The sequence below is a fragment of the Anser anser genome, assembly GCF_964211835.1.
Source record: "Anser anser genome assembly, chromosome: 2".
NCBI classification, from domain to species: Eukaryota; Metazoa; Chordata; class Aves; order Anseriformes; family Anatidae; genus Anser; species Anser anser.
Genome location: NC_139721.1, coordinates 110,167,121 through 110,187,923, shown reverse-complemented (window position 1 = coordinate 110,187,923; position 20,803 = coordinate 110,167,121). Strand labels below are relative to the sequence as shown.

General features: G+C 41.7%; 1 protein-coding gene across 6 annotated transcripts in view; it reads left to right on the top strand.

The window, feature by feature from the left end:
• KIF13A (kinesin family member 13A) overlaps positions 1 to 20,803 on the top strand; it is a 126,317-nt gene that overhangs the window by 32,837 nt on the left and 72,677 nt on the right. For 5 of the 6 annotated variants that reach the window (XR_014579670.1, XM_083824047.1, XM_083824046.1 and 2 more), the window contains exon 3: positions 14,327 to 14,339. The exons of the other annotated variant lie outside the window; for it this stretch is intronic. Coding sequence is in view for 4 of the 5 variants with exons in the window: in XM_083824047.1 (XP_083680173.1) it covers positions 14,327 to 14,339 (13 nt within the window). In the remaining variant the exon portion in view is untranslated. The remainder of the gene's footprint in view (positions 1 to 14,326; positions 14,340 to 20,803) is intronic. 6 annotated transcript variants of the gene reach the window in all.

Here is a 20,803-nt window from a genome sequence, read left to right as displayed (position 1 = left end):
TGCTGCGTGCCTGGAGCACCTCCTGCCCTCCTGCTGCACTGACCTGGGGGTCTGCAAGGCTGGTGCTCACTCCTCACTCTTCCAGCTGCTTGTTGCCCAGCTATTTTTTCCCCTTTCTTCGATCTGCTCTCACAGAGGTGCAAACAACGTTACTCCCTCTGAGTGTTGTTCAGGCCAGCGGCGGGTCCTTTTTGGATCAGCTGGAGCTGGCTCTGATCTGCCATGGGGCAGCTGCTGGGCTCTGCTCACAGAGGCCACCCCTGCAGCCCCCCGGCTACCAAACCCTTGCTACCTAAACCTAATACAATGTGGCAACCACAACATGTTGTGAAAAGTCCTTCAGGGGGGTTGTGACTGGCTGAGAAAAGGGGCACGTGCAATTCTCTGTTAAATGCAAAACTCTTTTGGCCTTAGGTACTCCCCTCTTCTCTGGAGACTCACTTTGGACTTATACTCATTCAGAGAAAACCTCAGCTTGGTGCTCAGCAAAGGGGTGGAAAAAAAGCAAGGGAATGTTACAAACTACTAGAGAAACGACTTGGAAGGAACAGGGAACAAGGAAGGAGGTGTCATGTCTCTGTGCAGCTTCAGAGTGAATTTGAATACTGTGTTTTATTCTGTCTCTCTCCTCTCAAGAAGTATGGTACAACTAAGAAAAAGTGGAGAGTGGCAGTGAGGATGGTGAGGTTACAGGCCACCTTAACATGGGGAACCCATAGTCCTTTGGCATAGAAAAAGAGAGCTGGGGAGGGGAAAGTGGTATGCTTAGAGATCTATGTACCCATGAACAGCAGGAGGAATGATTTGCTATCTTTTATGAGACTTCACCTTAATTTAGCAGGAGCTGGGTTCAGAACAAGTGAAAGGACATGCACATAATTAAAGTGCGGAGTTTGTTGCAAGATGCTCTGACTTCTGAAAGTCCATGCAGTTAAAAGATGGTTAGGCAAATTAATATGGGAGAAAAATCCTGGAAGGCCATTAAGCTTGAAGATAATAACTCCATCTCACTGTTTGCTGGTGAGAGCACCTGTGGTCTGACACTGCAAGACGGCTGATTTCTGCCCTGCTCTGGGGGCAGTGTGTTGGCTCGATTAAAGGTTTGGTGACTGCCAGAGGCAGGGTCTCCTCTGTGCTATGCCAGCGGCATAACCGTGAGGTATGGCTTCATCTCTCTGTCTCTGCCTTCATGTTCCCAGCTGCACTGCTCATGTTTAGCTTGCACCTTCCCTGCATTCAGACACCCGTTTTCTGGTTCTGCGAACTAAATTGGTGAAACTTGTTTTTAAAACAAAAATCACAAAGCAACGCTGTCCCACCACCACCCCACATTTATCTGGCAGAGGCACAGCCCAGTGTGACAAATTGCAGCACAGGACCTGGGAACAAGAAGCTGGAGATGAGCAGAAACTCTTAAACTGGCTTTGCCTCTTGAGCAATTACAGCGAGGTATTCTTAGGGCAGTTGTTGCCGGTGTCTGCTAGTCTGAAGCTTACTCATTGTGCCTCAGACCTGAAACAGAGCATGTACACTTACCTGTTTTTCCTCCTCCCGCTTTCCCTGCAGAGATAAAAACTATTTCACCTATGGCCTAATTAAAGGTAGACTCTGCTTTCAAAGTTTTCCTTTCTCTGTTTCAGAGATGTTCTCGGAAAGAATTTGTTGGCTAAAGCTGGGCTTTCAAAAATGCAAGTTCCTGTGGTTCATGCCTCGTTCTTTCTGGTCTCCAATACAAACTAAAGTCTGCCATAGTTCTTCACTCTGCAATCCACAGCAGACCTAAACATTGACTCCTCGAGAGTACTGCAGGACTGTGACAAAGGCTAGGGAGAGTTGCACTTAAATGCAAAAAAATAGTTGTGTTTCTAAGAACATGCATATTTTCCAAACTCGTTAAATGCAGGTGTTATTTCATAGGCAGTTCGGCGTAGTTATAACATAGGAACTATGCCATTCTAAAAGGCATTTGGTAGAACCACTTGTGGAATATTCTCTACATTTCAGGTTTACTATCTTTAAGAAATATAGATCCAAAGTGATTTATAAAGTTACTAAGATGGCTACAGGACCACAGAACCTAAGGAAAGCGAAGAGCTGGGAGGGAAGCGTAGCATGAGAGCGATCCTATATAGGAAGCTAACTTAATTTGAAGCATTAGGTTACAGGGTAGAGTTGGCACGTGGAGAAATTTAACCTCATTTATTTGTGCAAGATGGGGAATCAGGAAAACCTTCTGAATGTTGGTAGGATAAATAGCTTTCCATGAGGCAGAATAACATAACTGGTTTTGAATTGTTTAGACTCAGTCTGGAGTCTTTAAGGCTAAAGCTTTAGGCTTTATTGCCTATGACAGTCAGACTGTATGCGTTGGAGATCTTTATATTTTATTGCTACATTCAGTCAAGTTAGCATGTATGGGCAGATGTAATCTCCCTTTTTAGCTGTAAGACTAGACATAACTCATTTTTTGTTTCTCTTCAGGAAACACTATCAATTTCAGTTCTTGGGTCATTCTTAGATAGCAGTAATGGCTTGTATACCATAGCACCATGACTTCTTTCTGGATTTCCCTAACCTTCAATGTCTAAGAAGCCTGAGATGGCTTCTTTCTTTCGTGTTATCTCAGAATGCATACTAAAACTTCATTCTAGCTGTGCTTTTGAAATTTTGACTCGTGTCCATGTTTACTGCCTGACACCAACATTTCTTATATTGAGAACTGGTAGTTATACTTTATCCGGAACTGTACTTCTCACTTAACACTGTAGCATTGTTTGTTTTCAAACAAACTACAATTTTTATAGGACAGAGGCCAACTGTTCTGTGTATATTGTAGAAAAAAAGAAGTGTAGCATAAAAAAACAAACAAAAACTGTATGTTATGCCCCTCTTCAGAGCTTGACTGGTGCTTCAGTTGCTAGCATTTAGCTATGCACTCATTTTCTGCCAAGGCACTTGCAAGCTGTGTCTGTATTTCCTTTACTTCACTGACAGTTTCTAGGTAAATCAGCAGAACGTCAGTTTTGTTTCAAACCATTTGTTATATTTCTGGCTTGCACTTGCAAACCCGTTTTCATAACAGTCATTTGAGTTAGTGCTTTATGCCTTCTGCCCCTTTCTGAGTTTTATTTCTGAGTGTGTTGTCTCTGAGCGTTTGATTTGTGCTGGAGCCATACAGAAGTATCACTTTCTTAGTAATGGCCATGACCTTCTTCTGAGAACTGAAGAAAATAGAGACTAAGTGAAAATCCCTATATCTGCCAGAGCAAACTAAACATTGCCACAGTGGTTTTAAAGCAGTATTGACCAAGCTTGTTAACTGATAGCCAGTAGGTGAAACCTGGATGCCTGGCCTTGCCTGATAACATCACCTGATGGAAACAACAGATAATACTCTTCACAGCAAACATACTCTATCTTTTTGGAGACATGAGGAAATTACAGGCATACAAACCAGACATGAAATCTGACTGAATACTACTGGGCTGCTACAAATTTTATATTTAGTGCTGTAAACTTCTTTCTCTGAAATGGATGTATTTAAGTTAGTGTGTGGAACACATCGTATAAAGATACTTAGAGGTGTTTTTTATTTACTTTTAAAAAGTAATGATGTTATTAACACAAGTCTGGGATGACTGTAAGGGTTTAGAGATTCCTAATGACAAACATTGCAGATCATCTCTGATACTGATGTTCATGCTCTTCTACATCACTATCTAAAATAAAATACAAATTGCCATTATTCACAGGATGATTAGGGTTAGAAGGGACCTCTGGAGGTCACCTGGTCCAGCCCCATGCTCAAGCAGGGCCACCTCAAGCAGGTTGCCCAGGACCATGTCCAGGCAGCTTTTGAAGATCTCTTTGTGGAGGGAGAAACCACAACCTCCCTGGACAACCTGTGTTGGTGCTCAGTCACCCTCACAGCACAGGAGTGCTGCCTGGTGTTCAGCGGGATCCTCCTGTGCTCCGGTTTGTGCCCCTGGCCTCTTGTCCTGGCACTGGGCACCACTGAAAAGAGCCTGGCTCTGTTCTCTGCACCTTCCCTTTAGGGATTTATAGACATCGATAAGATCCTTCCTGAGCTGTTTCTTCTCCATGCTGAACAGTCCCAGCTCTCTCAACCTTTCCTAATAGATGCTCCAGCCTCTAATTTTTATTTTTTAAACTTTTTGTGACTCTGTTATTTTAAGCGTATAAAACCAGGCTTATGAATGGGCATGAATTCAACCATTTAGGATTCAGTAAGATCCAGAAAAAGAATTTGTTTAATTAGTACAAATATCAATCTGTTAAGGTCATACAGTCATAAGATGATGTTTTTATAACCCTGAAAAAGGTTAGACTTGTCATTGCTCCAGGGCTAAATATCTCCTATTTTGTTGTACACAAGCAGTGTCTGCTTCATTTTTCAATCTGGGAAAGTTTAAGGGTCTTGTTTATTTTTTCACAGGTAACAGGGAGGGAAGCAGTAGTCGTAGTGGTTACATGGAAGTCGTCTGGAGTGTGCATTGCTCTTGTCGTTTCTGTCTTATCGTGGCACATGAGCGAGGAGGTGACTGTCATTGCTTTCAAGTGCATGTTGTTACATACATAGCATAATGCCTGCTTGACAGGTCTTGCCTCTGATGGAAAGAAGGAAATGTTTGTGGCTCAAGGTAAGGTGACGTTTATAGGAATTGCCACAAATTTCCAGTTCACTGGGTGATTGGGGATGCTGTTAAATTTTGTCGGTCTCACCTCCTCTGTTGTATAGGGCATTAGCTTGTAATCTCTGACAAGGGGTTAAGCTCAGTAAGTAATTTGTGTAGCAGAAGGGCATCTAACCTCTCTCTGAAGCCCTCAGGTGGAAAATCCATTTTAGCAGTTGCCAGCCTTTCTTTGCTGGAAATCATCAGTTCTCAGAGTCTAGAAATGTGTTCAGGTTGTGCCTTCCTCTGCTAGGTTCGATAACTTCGTGCTTGGTGCCTTCCCTGTGCGAAGAGCGTTAGCTGTCTTGGCAGCTGTTCTGTTTCTATTAGCTGATGAACTTGGAGCACATATTGTGAAGATTTATTTTTTTTTTGCTTTTGGGTAACTTCTGATTCTGGGTTCATTTCATGACATGCTAGGTTACTAGAGCTAGCTAGAATATTGCCAGAGCTTTAAAGAAAGCAGTGAGTAAAAATTTCACTTGTAAGGGTGCTATACAAGAATAAAGTCTCTTGGGTGTTGGTTCTGCAATGATTTACTCACTTTATTTAGGTAGAGCTGATTGGAGCTTACATTCTTGCTAGGCTGTTCCACACAATAAACTTTTTCTATCCCATGCTACTCTTTCTCTGCATGGTGTCCATCCACCTTCTGGCAAACGGGAGCTCTTGTTAACGTTATCTGTTAAAGCGAATGATGTGTGGTGTTGCAGCCTGCTGATACAGACTTTCTTCTGTAAAACCTTGCTGGTGAAGTGGTGGAAATTGTTGTGCTAATGTGTAATGTCATCAAAACTGCGGACAGTTTTAATTTCATATACAAATTAATGAACAACGTTTTCTTTCTGATCAGTTCATGTAATATTCGTGATACTGAAAAAACATCCTAGGATGAAATGAAAATAGTAATTTGTGATTTTTGCTGAGTCTCAAAAAGATTTTTTTTCATACTGCAGTTATATTTAAAGAATGCTAACATACATTTGCACAGCTGTGTGAAAGGATGAAGTGTCATGCCCAATTAGCATCTCTTTTGAAATCTGATTAGTAACATAAATTAGATGAAATGTGAATGCTGATTTTCCCTGGTGTGATTATGGAATGTGACAGCGAAACTTGTGGGTTTTTCCGTCTTGTCCAGTCTGAACAAACGCTCAGGACTGCTGCTCGAGCATCTTCAGGAATGTCTCCGTTATATCCTTCTCCTGTTTGACTCACCTCACAGCAAGAACAGGGATATTTTTTTTCCATTTACTCAGGAAAATAAGTTCTTACTCTGTTAATGCCAATGGTTTAATTCTTTCCAGTACCTTGTCTTTTCACTAACTTAGAGATCTTATGGCTTGATCTTCATCAACTGAGTTGCTAATTGCTGTTCATATCTTCGTAGCAAATTACGGTGCTTGAGTTTTGAGCAGGCTGTTACTAACAAAGTGGAATTTAATTTACAGTATGCTGCGTTGCTTAGCAAGTTTCCTTCACGTGCCTTTGAAGTTGATTTGTCTTGTAATAAACTCTGTGCATAGTGATTAATAGCAGTGCGTTTTTCCAAACAGCTTGAGCTCTGCCTGCAGAAGGGCTCTATCTTCAGTACAGCCTGGTGTGTTGGTGGTTCGTACAGGCAGCGCTTCAGAAGGAGTTTCTGTGGAGCGGTAGCGTTGAAAGGGAATGTTTTTCATTGGTGGTGGAGAGTTAAGAGGCCATTAATTGCTGGGAGCAGCTAACCCAAGTGACTGGTTGGTTGGGTTTTGATGGTCTCAGTAGAGTTTGTGCACAGAGTCGAAATGCCAGTTATTGCACGGGGTGTTTTTCTCCTCGTGAGCGCTAGAAATAGAGGCAACAAAAAAAGAATAATAGGTGCCTAATAAATGCCACAGTAAATTTATTAATGCCGCTAGAATGTATTTCCACATACTTTACAGAAACAGTATGTTTGCCCAGACAAATGTTTCATTACATTCACGCTAAGAATCAGTCGTTACAGACTGGTCTGAAAGCTGATAGCTCTTGGGTTCTGAGATCTGATTTCTTTTCCTCTCACTCTTTTACTCATCCCACCAAATCTGATTAGTTAATAAAAATCTCCTGATTTAGGTTCTTTTGCATTCAGTTTTATTGAAAAGGGGAGAAAAAGAAACAGTTTTAGAGAATCAGTTGTTGGAGCAACTATCATTAATAGGAATCATTGCATCTTGCTTTGCATTTTGTTATGAGGCTACTTCGATGTTACTAAGAACACACTAGTGATCGGTTATATTGTACTTCTAGTAGGTAGGAGGTTTTTATGATAATACATAGTCTTTGTATAAGCTTTGATTAGAATTTAAGACTTGTGGAAAAAGATTATTTAACACGATAAATTCTGGATAGGGGGCTCAGCAGTCAGGTTTGAGTTTGAGCTCTTTCATTTCAGAGTAGAATGACAATTTTATTGAGTCATTTTTTTCTTTTTCAGTAAAACTAAGCAAATTAACTGAAATGGGATAATATTTTTATTATTTTAATTCAAAAAAGTTTGGTTTATGTTGGAGAGCAGGAGAGTGGTCAGAGAATTTTCTTTAGCGAACCATCTACCAAAGTGGTCGATCAATCTTTCCGCATATATTTGGGTAGTGAGTGTTCTCTGAAGCCAATTGCTATTTGCAAAGTGACTTGCTGTTGTATGTAGGACAGGTATCAGCCCTTTTTCAAGCTGTCAATAGAAGCTGTTTTCACTTTAACATTGAGTCTTTTATGTAAAGATTAGTACTTGAACTTCACGTCAACAAATTGCTGGCATTGGAATAATAATGCCTTGGGCAGTAAAAATAGTCAGAACTTGTACTGAAAGGTAAGTTAGGGAGGAGACGTGTTACAACGCAGTTGTCACTTTGTTTTCCATTGCCTTTCACTTATTTTAATGACCTTTTGTCAGTTTTATAACCTGTGCTGCCTTTTTTTTTTTCTAGTTTGTCACTGCTGTAGTGAATTAAGATCTTGGAGTGGAACCCTGTTATGCTGAAATACCAAGTCATTTTCTAGATTTTTTTTTTTTAAGTATTGGTAGTCACTTTGCTACTGTAGTGCCTCTTTTCTTTAACTTGCTCTGCAGTATTTGTCATTCTCCTTTCTGTGTTCAACTTTTCTCTTTGCATGTGGCAGTTCTGCAGTGAGTAGCACAGCTCCTTCATACAGTGTTTCCATAAAACGTCAGAGAGCAACATATTTTTAGAGTATGCATCTGTTTTTTTGTGGTGTTTCTGATTATGATCAGCTAATATCTTATTATGCAGGCACTTAATCAAATTGCTTTACTTGTTAAAGTGTTTTTATTTTGCTGTTCTTCAAAGCATTATTTTGTCTATAGAACAGACCTGGGTAGGAGGAATAAACAGATACATGCATGGCATGTGCTCCTCACCTTATGCAGGAATATAAAACTAGTTATTTGTATACGTATATGTTCATACAGTATGTACAGTAACTGTTCTGGGAACCCTCGTATAGAATTGTGGTGCTGGCTTTATCATTAATCAGCTCTACAAGAGGTGCCCCAGCCAAGTGCAAAGGTGGGACCCTGTTCCCTTTCAGGGCATTGCCCCGTTTCCTGTGATCCTCTCCTGCTTTTAGAGAATGGAAGGAGGAAATGTGCAAGTAAGTCTCCTTTTTCTGCTTTTTTTACAGAAAATGATGTACTGCCTGTTGTTTGCAATACATGATCATCAAAGGTGTTACTGTAGCAGCCTGCAATCCTTTTGTAGATACAAGCTTTTATTAAGAAGTAGTGTCCATTTATAATATATGGGCATGCTTTTTAAGATGCTTGGTACCAGGCCTGCAATTAACAGCCTGCAGTGATAAACCATGCAACAGTGAAGGGTCCTAGAGCTGCATGATCTTCCTATGAAGGATAAGAGAAACCTCATCTCTTTGCTTTCTACATAATTTGTGTTGTTTGTAGGTATGAGTGCTGGTTGTCTGCTGTCTCTGCTGCAGCCACGCTGACAGACTTTTCTATCTGGGCAAACAATGCAGTTACTTTGATCAAATAAAGCAAGGGGCATTTGTTATGATGATCCTACTACTGGTTCGTTCCCCAGCACTCTGCCTCTGAATCATGCAGACGCACACAGGTGATGGAATACTCTTGGCGTGCGTTATTGGCAGTCTGATTTAAGAAGAAGAATAAAGGAACACAAACCACCACCAAAAATCTCAGAAAATACTATTATATTTGCTTTGATCAGCTGGTCTTTAGGGTCCAGAGAGGCTGGAGAGGTGGTGAGCGAAAAGATAATGCTGAAATTGAGGAGGGTAGGAGTATAAAGCTACATCCTTGCATGCACATAAAAGCATAACAAGTTTGATAACCTGTTCTGACTTGATGTAACTGGGAACAGTCAGGCAGTAGGCTCATAAAAAGAACCCATTCATTTCCTGGTACTGCAGAATTCTCAACAGAATAAACTGCATGTGGGGAATATGGAGAAGGGAAGTTGTGGAAACTGCGGCTATAAAATGTGGCTAGGGAGAGCTCAAAAATAAATCTAGAAACATTTTCTTTATCCATCAAGATGATCTTTTGAACTTGCCAATCTTTATGCTCACAGAAGAAAGAAGGAAGACTGTTTTTTCAACTCATTATGTAAAAAGCTGAAGGTTTTTATCCCCTTTTCTAGTATATTGGTAGTTGCTTGTAATAATTCTTCTGACCAGTTATCCTGAAGAGTACCTTGATGACTATATAGCCACTACATGTAAACAGTTAATTATATATTTGGGAAAACAATGAGTACTGTGAATTTGCTGTGCTTGCACATGTGACGAGACAAAAAGGTATTTCAGAGTCAGTGTCTTGGATGATGATTTTTGGTGGAGTCAGCTTAGAAGAGCAAGCTGCAAAGCCAAGTGGTTGGTTCATCATCTGCTATAGATACTACGTGTGGTTACTTAACGTAGTCGGTTATTACTGTTTCATCTTCATTAATAGTGAGAAAGGAAAAGAATCCACAGAATACTTTCCAAAATATGAAGTAATTATAGCACAGTTGCGACCTACTTGGCTTCTTAGCACGGTCGGATTGGAGATGAACTGGCCTGTGTGGGTGTCATTCCAAAGAATCTAAGACCTGTTTTGCAAAAATGCCTCGTTCCCCTGTCTCCTTACATGTGGAACACCTGTTTTTACACCTATGGGATCATTTTCAAAGGTACCTCACCCCTATTGAAGATGCCATTCTTAAGGGGTGATGGTGAACTCACGTAGTATGGACTGGGGAGGGAGGGGGGCATTCACCAATTCTTTTAAGTTTTTGATGTATAAAATGTTTTTTCCTCCGTTAGAAAGGACATTTGTTTGGGAATGCTGCCAACACTCGCTGAGGGACAAAAATCATTCTCATAGGTGTGGATCTGAACATGGTTGTTGCTAAGATAGATGACATTACCAGGTACTTCTGGATGCTCTTAGAGCAGGAATGTCTTCTGTTGCTCCCAATTGCACAGGACTAGTTTTTTAGTCAGTATATGTAATGTCAGCTTATAACAACTTAGGGTGTGAAAATAGTGTAGAAAAAGAAAAGAGGAAACCTTTATTGTTGTTAAACTACAGGGAAAGTGCATGCATTTCTTTGTGTGCTGACAGAGGCAGGGGCAGATGGCAGAGAGAAAGTGGGGATGCAGTCAAGAAGACTTCTTATTCTTGTACTAGTGCAGAACATTAACAGAACTGGTGCTTTTTGTGCATTACCAGTCTTAGCAAATGTGAGGAGCATTGTGTGTTTACTTTTAGCAAGATACAGTAGGAAAACCAATAGTTTGCATTATTATGATTGTCCCTTTCTGCTCTGCACTTGTGAGGCCCTACCTGGAGTGCTGCGTCCAGGTCTGGGGCCCCCAGCACAAGAAGGATGAGGGTGTTTAAGAGCAGGTCCAGAGGAGGTCCAGGAAGATGCTCAGAGGGCTGGAGCACCTCTCCTGTGAAGAAAGGCTGAGAGAGCTGGGGCTGTTCTGCCTGGAGAAGAGAAGGCTCTGGGGAGATCTCACTGCAGCTTCTCAATACTTAAAAGGGGGCTTATAAAAAAGATGGAGAGCAACTCTTTGCTTGGGCAGATAATGACAGGACGGGGGGAATGGTTTTAAAGTAAAAGAGGGGCGATTTAGGTGAGAGGTTAGGAGGAAATTCTTCACTCAGAGGTGGTGAGGCACTGGCACAGGCTGCCCAGAGCAGCTGTGGATGCCCCATCCCTGGAGGTGTTCAAGGCCAGGCTGGATGGGGCTTTGGGCAGCCTGATCTAGTGGGAGGTGTCCCTGCCCATGGCAGGGGGGTTGGCACTGGGTGGTCTTTAAGGTCCCTTCCAACCAAAGCTGTTCTATGGTTGTACGATCACAAAGCTTTCTAGAAATTGTTTTTCTCCATCGGGATAAAAATTTGAGATAGCTACACATTTGAGGTCTTGGCGTGTGTTTGTCAAGCAGAAGAGGAGAGGCCTAGTACTATTGCAAAAGACAAAGCCTGAGCAGATTTCTAGGAGCAGACCTCAGTACACCTACTTCTCAGCATGGTTAGAAAATCCATCTGGTGATACTTTGCTTATAGCCACGATGGCTTAAGGACAAAGAAGGAAGTTCACTAGCATAGTGGGCTTTGAGGTCATTGAAATTCACGCTTCCTCCGATCTGTGAGAATTTTTCAGGCTCTAGATGGCGATGACTTTGGTTTCGAGTTCTAGGCATGTCAGAGAAGTCAGTCTTCCGTCTGATTGTGCGTATTGCTTTTTGTCATTTTAAACAAAAATCTGTTACTGTGCATTACAAGGTTAGACAGCTGTGATATTTCCTGGCTGCTCAGCTTTGAGGAGGTTTTGTTGCCACTCGAAAGGTACACCTGCATGTTGTCATTGGCACCACGGGTGATCAGACCTTGATGATGAAACATGCAGTATGTCTAGGAAGTCAAAATGTTAATTGCTGTCGCTCTGGGTTCTTCTATCCTGTCCCCCTCACGCTCTAACACTGGATCACCAGATCTGCATGGTCAGCGTCTGATAAAAAATGAGGCAAATTCAATTGTTTATGAAGCTGAAAGGTTCTGGCCTCTGGGACACAGAAGAAACCACGAAGCACATCTGAAAAAAATAAAACGAAAACAACTTATGCGGAAAATTGACTGAGGCTAATGCAGGTTTTATAAGACATCTTTAAGCTGCTACAGATGTGATTTCAGTAAAACTGTAAACAGTGCTTTTTTTTTTTTCCTAGTCTGAGGCCTTTGACTGAAGAAAGGATTTCAGTATCTCCATCTGAATCATTGCCAAGACAAGGGTTACAGTGACTCGGTTAGCTGGAATTTCCAAATAGCTTAAAAAAAAAAGATATCCTGTAAAGCAAGATAACCCATTTGTTCCAGAGGCCCTTGCTTGTGTTGCTGCTGGTGAGGCTGGCAGGTGCCCTGGGGAGCTGCTAGGTGGTCTGCAGAGCCGGAGAGCTTGGAGTGGTGGGATGTGGCATCCAGCGGGCAGCTGCAGCTCCTCGGGCCTTGAAATGCTGGAAGCCAGAGATGGACGTCTTGCTTCCAATTGGGAAGCTCTGCTGGCCGCCAGTGCTTTAAAAAGTCGCTGCTGTGCTTTTCTTGACACAGACAGCAGAGGAAAATGAGAGGAAATTTCCTAAAAGGCTTGCTTAAGGAAAAGCGTTAAGAAATGTGTGAAAGAATTTGTTTACTTTAATGATGTTCTGTACCCCTTTTCCACCTGAGGCTTATAGTAACGTGCTCAGAAACACAGTTGGTAAACTTTGTGCTGGCGTTTGCTTTCTTCAACTAATCTGTTTAGTTAGGACCCTACAGAACTACCACAGCTGTCCATCGGGAATTCCCTAGGAAAGTTCATACGTTCTTGAATTATTTCTCAAGACCTGAGTGCATTTAAAATAAAGGAAAATCTTTCCGAGGAACTGTGGGTAACTTCCCTCAATAGGAACATCTCTTTGATGTAGGAACAGAAAGTTTAGAGCTGGTGCTGAGTCTTTGCCTAGGTAAGCTGGCAAAGTTGGACTTCCATCACATCTGAAAACTGTTTAAATGGAAAAATATTGAAGGTAGAGCTAAATAGTATTTTTCAACTAGATAACAGCGGTTCTGGCACAAGTTCTGAGCCACCCAGCCGTGAGCTCGCTGCTGTTAATGAGAGGGTAGGGCTGCCACAGGTGGGTTGGCTCGGAGGCAACGCGTATTTGCATTACACCAGTACCCTATGCCAGCTACGTAGCTTCTGGTTTAGGCAGACGTGTCATCTGAGGTACGAGCCGAGAGTAGGCAGGAAGGATTGTGTAACATGTCTTTGTGGACTTGCTTCTCTTACCCTTCTCTTGTGGTCTTGCCCTTCTTTTTGCTGAGCCTCTGTATTGTGGGTTGAGAGGAAAAGAGCTCAAAGAGTTATTTTCCACTCTGACTTGGTGGAGTTTGTGTGTGTAGCCTGGTGGGTGAAAGCTGGGCTTGGTCCTGCGTGTTTCTGCACTGAGATATCAGCCTCTTGGTATCATTAAATTTAGTGTAGAGTGACTGTCCTTCTTGGGTAGATGGAGACCCTGCATCACTGTCGTTATTTTGTAAAGCTCACTACGTTCTGTGGTTGATCTATTTTGTCTGTAGACCTATTTGGCTGTGTTTTTTTCTCTTCATTCACATTTGTGCACTTTTTCTTCTTGATGTGAAATGCAAATGGAAATTTCTAGTGTGCATCACTTCAGGCTTATTTCAATACATAACTTAAACCTATGCATAAGGTTGTAGTTCTCATGAGTGGCCTACATCAATCTAATTCTCTGCTGTATTTTCGCCTCTTCTCCGGCACTGTCAGTAGCAAGCACAAGGCTGCACAGTGAGACACATCAGTGACCCGGCTCAACCAATCCCACCAAAAAAACCCAAACAAACAGATCTAATTTACTATGTGACCCCATGACTGCTAGCATAAGCATAAAGCATGGAAGGGCAAGTTGAAGTACTCTGCATTGGTGTCTTCAGTTTGGTATTTTTTGCCTCTGCTTTATTTCTGACAGCACCAGTTAGAGTTGTGCATGAAGGGTAATGGTGTTTTTGCTTTGGTTTCCTGTGCTCTCTGTAGGCTTTCTGTAGCCCAGGAAAAAGTAAGTGTATTTTTCTACACATTTCTATAAACTCCTTGGTCTTATATCTGTAGCGCTCCTAAAGTCAATGAGGATTCACAGCCTGGCACCTTTATCTATCAGTTTACAGACTTGGTTTTAGTTTGCAAGAAAAGATGGGGTGTGCTTTGACTTCCATGGCAAAGAAAATGGATGCTTGCTTTCCTTCCAGAACTCGGTGCTGTAAAATATTATATCTATAAGGAACGTTGCATTTTCCCGCCTTTCTTTTTAATGTGTGGTTGTATTATTGACAAAGTAACTACTGATATTTTTGTTAAAAACTTATGGTGTATCATATAAATATCTTCTGATTTCTTCTGACTTGAGTATTCCTAAATACATTATGGATTACAGAAAAGTAGAGATAATAGTAATGAAGTACACTGACTTTGTTTTTCTTTTCTTTTTCTTTGCTGCCTTCCCTTTATGTGAATGGTGTATTTGTGCTTCTCTTCATCGTTGCTGATTTTTTTCCCATCATCTAGAAAACCACCTAAGGTAAGTGTTTTGTCTCTCTTTGTGTTTGGGCCTGCTTTAAAAATGTTGAACGCTGCCAAAGTGTCTGGCATGTTCCTGTAGTATGTGATCAATATACAGCTTTGATAAAGGAAAACATATTAGAAAACAAACAAGCAAACAAAAAACAACACAAGCTCTCTATTCCTCATACTTCTCAGTTAACTTCATAATTCCAGAAGATTGCATTTTAATCCAATTGACATGCAGATTAAGGCACATGACTTCTTAAAGCTGTGACCAGAATAAGCCATGATTTCAATGCATTCTTAAATACCTGTGAAAGAATAAGTAAATAATGTGTGGAAAACATATCATTGCACAAAATTCTGTTTTAAAATGAATATTGCTTTAAAAGGTGGTAAAATACATCTAGGAAGAAACAAACTGTTCTTGATTGCAGTTGACGATCTTCAAGAATTAATAATTTGTGCAAAGTGGCCAGAGGGCACCAGAATTTGTCTAGAAATGATTCTGTGTGTGTAATGCAGGGGAAGGGAGGGAGAATGAGTGTTATGTATCTACTGGGTTAGAGAAGGAGCCTTACTGAGATGAGAAATACAGTATCAGTACAGGGCTGGTGGCAATGATAAGGGAAAAGGAGCATGTCAACTACATCTTGTCAACAGATGCAAAACAGCACATTGGTATTTTGCCGCAGCAGTTGAATGATGATTTTGTCCTTTCTGTTTCTGTTGCATGTTAATTTTCATAGGAGAGGGCTGTAGTTACTGTGAATGAGTTTGTTTTACTTTATTCTCTTTGGTTTGTAGATCTTCAAGAAATAGTTTATGTGCAAGTCTGATATGTCTTCTGCAGGTATTTTGTAGGCCTTCTGGGAAGCAAAATTGGGGTGGATATCTATCTATCTATCTATCTAGACAATTAATATGTCTCATGGTTCAGACAGCTATTTCTATGTGTGTGTATGTGTGTATATGTATATCAATATAAAGTGCGTATAGCTTTTGAGTATTTTTCTAAAGTGTCAGAAGACAACATCATCCAGTAAGTGATGTGTGTTATTCCCATTAGGCAAGGAAACAAAATCTGTTTTAACATGAATTGAAATAATCGTATAAACCAAACGTAATTTAAGGTCACAGCAGGTGTAAGCAATGGTGGAAGTTGTTATAATAAATAACACTGATATTTCAGTTTAAAATGGTTTGTGGACTGATTTTTTTTTCCTGTGAGTGATTGAATCTCTTAAAATAATGGACCTGGTTTTTAGTTCCTCTGTTGTTTTTTTAGAGCATTAGATAAAGTTATTCTATTCTGGATGAAGTTATTCTAGTGCAAAAGAGCCTGACCGTTGTCTTAAAAAAAAAAAAAAAGCACCCCCCCATTTTTTTTGTAATTTCACAAAATATTTTTTTCAAGAGCCTTCCTTTTCTGTAGTTCCCCATCTGTATTCCATTGTAGGCGGGTAAAGTTGTTCTTCTACATTATGTAAAAGCTTAATGATGGCCTTGAGTTTCTTCCACAAAAACATACCAGCTGCATACTGGTGTATATGTGCTACTTAATTACTAGGTATAGTTAGATTGTCATTAATATCCTTGAGCTATAATGCTGATATTTATGATGATGTGTGAAATGTTTATCAATTTGAGACAGCAGGTGCTTCTTACCATCAGTAGAAATCATTTTATGAGTGTGTAAAGACATGATAGGAGAGTAGGATGTTCCTTGACTTATACGGCTTTTTGGGTACCCTTCATAGTCAATGTTCAAATTAGGATTTTTTAATGAAATTTCATAAGTGTTGAACTTTAAAAAATAAAAATCTTTAATAAGCTAATCTGTCATCAGTCATGGGTGAATTGTGATTCCAGTCCAACTCAATAGCTATGAAACTGTGGTAGGAAAAGTTACATAAGTATACTAGGGTTTTTGTCTTTCTACAACCATCGTGTTTCAGCTTATTACTGATCTTGGGCTTTCAGTCTAATGTTGTGACAATTAAAGCAGTTGTTCTAAGCTGAGACTTATGAGCTGCGCCCAGTACTGCCTTAGGATTTTCTGTTTATACTTTTTTATGCGGTAGGTCCTGTGTTTTTTTCATACAGCGGATGCTCAGCAAACAGTGACCAACTTCTTTCCTTATCAGTTCCTTTAGTGGCTTCCATCTACATCAAGCTTACCAGTTTAGACTTTGTTTGCTCTTTCCTAACGTGCGCTTAGCTACTTGAACACTTGTAGTAGAGATGTAGCAACAGCTGTCTGGTGAATGAAAATTTCCCTTCCTCACTTCTCCCTTTCTTTTTTTTTTAGCATCCAGGTAGTCAGTCCTGTAGGTCACCCTCCCTGTCAGGCTGACAGGTTTTGAGGTTCATGTGAGCGATATCTTCACCTGTGCAGCATAACTCTTTTTTCTATTAAAAACAAAAGACGATTTATTGGCCATCTATTGGTCAGATGGGAATGACTGTTAAATGGTATCTATGCATTTTCAATGTTGTATAGATATATAGGCAGTGTATGTTAGGGAATATGTTCAGTCTGGGTAATGCACGGCTAAACGCTAAAAGCCCCAGACTCTCTCTAGTCTATACTGAGGATTAAGCTTTAAAAGGACTAATAATGAATGTGAAATTAGACTCCTTTCTAAAGTAATTAAGTCATAATAAATAATAAAAAAAAAAGACTCTGAAGTACAGGTACAAAGAAAGGTGACTTTCCGTATTGCCCTTGCTTGAGTTTTGGAGAACTGTTCTGAAGTTTGCTTTAGTCTGTCCCACATCTTTCTTTGCCTTTTCTTCCCAAATTATGTTTGTATCATAATCAAGCTCTGTGTTTGCATCTAACTCCTTGTTCTAGTAAATAAACCCAGGGCAGTGGAGGGCAGTCCCTGTGGCCCAGGGGAGCCAGCCCCAGAAAAGGGGCCCTCAGCCCGCCTGACCCTCCTCCTTGTCCACGTGAGGGCATCTTCCAGGCTGCCCCCAACACGGCCGCCTTTGGCCATGCGTGGGCCACTCCATCACAGAGGCTTGCTGAGGTCACGGTGGCCACCGCTGCCTCGCCTTTGCTCCGGGCCCTATAAAACAGGCCCCCTGCAGCTGGCCCGCCACTCGCTGAGCTTCTAGGCCCTCTGACAGCCAACTTGTGTGGCAGGAAGAAGAGCCGAAGCAGCAAGGCGAGCGGCAGGCCTCCTCGGTGCGAGAGGACAGCAATGCAGTCCAAGGAAGCACTGAGAAGGAGTGCACCTAACAAGAAGGAGACGTGTCGTGGGCAGAGGGATCGCGCCTGGAGCACAACTGACACCAGTGCTTGAGGGACCTCTGGCGCGCAGCCCACAGGCGCTTATTATAAGCGGTACCACTGGCACCGCAGCGACGCGGGGAACAGGCTGGCCCCTCAGCCGTACAGTGACAGGGGGCCTGGGCCTTCCCAATGGCGCAACAGTGGTGTGGGGCGAAGGCAGGAGTGTCAGCCAGACAGCCGTGGGGAGCAGAGGCCAGCCTGTCGTCCAGAACACAGTGTGGGACCCAGCCATGGCCGTAAACCAGATGGCAGCGTCGAACCCGTGCATGGAAATGAGCTGGACAGTGTCATGGGACCTAGGCATGGAAGTGGACGACCCCCTGGATTGGCAACCTGGCCTGAAAACATTCCAGATGGAAGGCATCCCGTGTGGGCAGTCCCGGGCAAGGACTGGCTTGTCCTTCTGCCAAACACCATGGAGCCCATGGAGCTGAATCCACCAGGAGATGTGGAGGAAGCAATGGAAGTGGATCCGCCTCGGCCAGAGCAGACTTGGGACTACCCTGACAAGGCTTTGCTCCCTGCCATCAGAGTGCACCAACAGCGTCGCAGGAGTGGCCGACGAGCTCCGTACTCGTCGTGCAGCCTCCATCCCCAGCATTAGCTTGGAGCCAACAAACACCACGGACATCCCGCAGGGTCACCTGCAAGATATCCCGGCAATAAAGAACTCTGTTGCCAATTCTCAGGGGTTACGTGAGTGCTTCTTTCCCATCCCCTAGCCCTTGTGCGAGAGGTGGCATCCCTTCTGCACAGAGCCTTGAGGAGGAGCACAAGAGAGGACCCAGCTCCCTTCAGTCTGCTGTGCTGGGGTGACAGGAGGAGTCCCCGAGGGCCACCATGCACCTTTACCATTTGTGAAAATAGACTGAGGGGTGAAAATCGTAGTGTGTAAGAGATTATAGCTGGCTAATTTCTTATATTAGGAGTGAGTTTCTATATCTGAATAATAGGTAACGATGGACATGGAGAAGGCTGAGGTACTCACCAACTTCTTTGCCTCCATCTTCACTGACAGACGGGCTTCCCAAGTCTTTCATTTCCCTGAACCCGTAAATGGAGGCTGGGGGAGCAAAGTCCTACCCACTCTAAATGAAGAGCAGGTTCGACCCCGCCTGGTGAATCTAAACAGGTACAAGTCTATGGGACCCAATGACATGCATCCCAGGGTCCTGAGGGAACTGCCTGATGTGGTTGCCAAGCCTCTCTCCATCATAGATGAAAAGTCCTGGCAGTTGGGCGATGTCCCTGGTTAGTGGAAAAATGGAAACATCATGGCCCTATTCTTCAACAATTAAAACAAAGAATTGAACAAAGAACACTACTCTTCAACAATTAAAACAATTTGGAGACACTTCTCAGAAAGAGCAATGAGGCATCCGAACGGGTTGCCCAGGGAAGTGGTGGAGTCACCGTCCCTGGGGGTGTTCAAGGAAAGGTTGGATGTGGTGCTTAGGAACATGGTTTAGTGGGTGACATTGGTAGTAGGATGATGGTTGGACCAGATGATCTTGGAGGTCTTTTCCAACCTTAATTTTTCTATGATTCTATGATTCTATATGGCTTAATCAGGCAAGCACTAATACTGGATATGATACTCCCTACCTGTAAGTAGTTCACATAGGTATACTTGCATGCGTAAGCCCTTCAAAATATTAATTCTTGAATGCATTGATTAGGGGCTTTAATACAAATGACCTTTGCAGAATATTATTTTGGCTATTTAAAATGTGAATACCCTTTGGCTGTCTTTTCTGATTCTGTGAGAATTTATGTGCTGTGTAGTAGTCAGACCCAATGGCTCTTCTGCTTCAAAATCTATCTCATTTTAAGTGACAGGTACAGATGAATTTGAGACAACTTTCCAGATTTTTCACTGACATGGCAATGTATTGACCAGCACCGTTGTTTGTTTTGCAGTGGAACCTCCTGTCATCCCGTTAGCAAAACAGTAACAAACAGCTGTCTGAAACTGCTGTAGGTCTTTGCTGAAGAAATCTGAGTCAAAGCCCTGTATATTTTCCTTACTTAGCTTCCAAAAAAACATGAGAAAGGTCTTTTGCTTATTTTTTTAATAGTCATTAACGTTCAGAGCATTGTTCTTGCTAACCTAGAAATGACCTACATAACTCTTAACTAGGGTAATGTGCACACTTGCAATGGCTCTGAATACAGTAGTACAAGGATCTAGCACTTCCTGGCCAACTCTTTTTCACAACTCCCCATTGTTATGTTTGTGAATTAAAATTCTTGTAATGAATATGCAGTGAGTACATACTCCAATTCATATACTTAGTTTTACTCTGAACTCTCAATTGTGAAAGCTCTGTACTTTATTACTCGTAGCTCTGTCTGTTACTTGACTGTTTCCATAGCCATAAAATAAAACTTTCAAGCTTTTTCCCAACTGTAGCACTGCTTAGATTGAAAATACCGTGCAATGTCAAACACTGTAATAATGGAGCTGGAAAAGAAAACAACACAACCGTTGATCTCTTAGCTCCACTCACAGTTTCTAGTGTAGAGGCTATTGCCCTGGCATGGCAGGTTCTTGGCGGGTTCCTTTTATCTAGCTGTTTCTTTTAGATGCTAAAATAAACTATGAGGTACACGATCTTGCAAAAACAGGATGATTTTAAGGCTTGTTTCTTAATTCCCTGCGTAACTTGAAAACGCAGAATAATTTTGGGTCTAGCTGTTAGACCTAGTAAATAGTTGTGCGAGCTTATGTCTGCTTGTGGTTGAACACCAACCAGTGCATTAACTGGTAGGTAGGTGTATGCTGTCTTTCATGGTTTTCCCATTTTGCTTACCTATTTAAAATACTTTAAGCTTCCTGGTACAGTGGCTATGGAATTGACATCAGAGTAATAGTAAATTAGAAATACTAGCCCATAGAGTCACAGAGATATTCTTGAAATGCTTAGAAGAATAATTGAAGGTTCATGAAATCTTACAGGAGATACAGGTAGCAATTTTAAATGTTGAGTTTCAAATAAAAAGCACTTGGCCTTTTGTGTTAAACACTTGGCTTATGATGTTAAAACACCCAAATGGAATATATTTTCCAAAAATGTTTAATTCACAGGGGATGCCTGTAGTTTAAAAAGTTCTGTTTGTGTGTCACAGATTTCTCGTTGTTCAAATATGGTACGATAATCGTTTTGAAATAAGTTGAT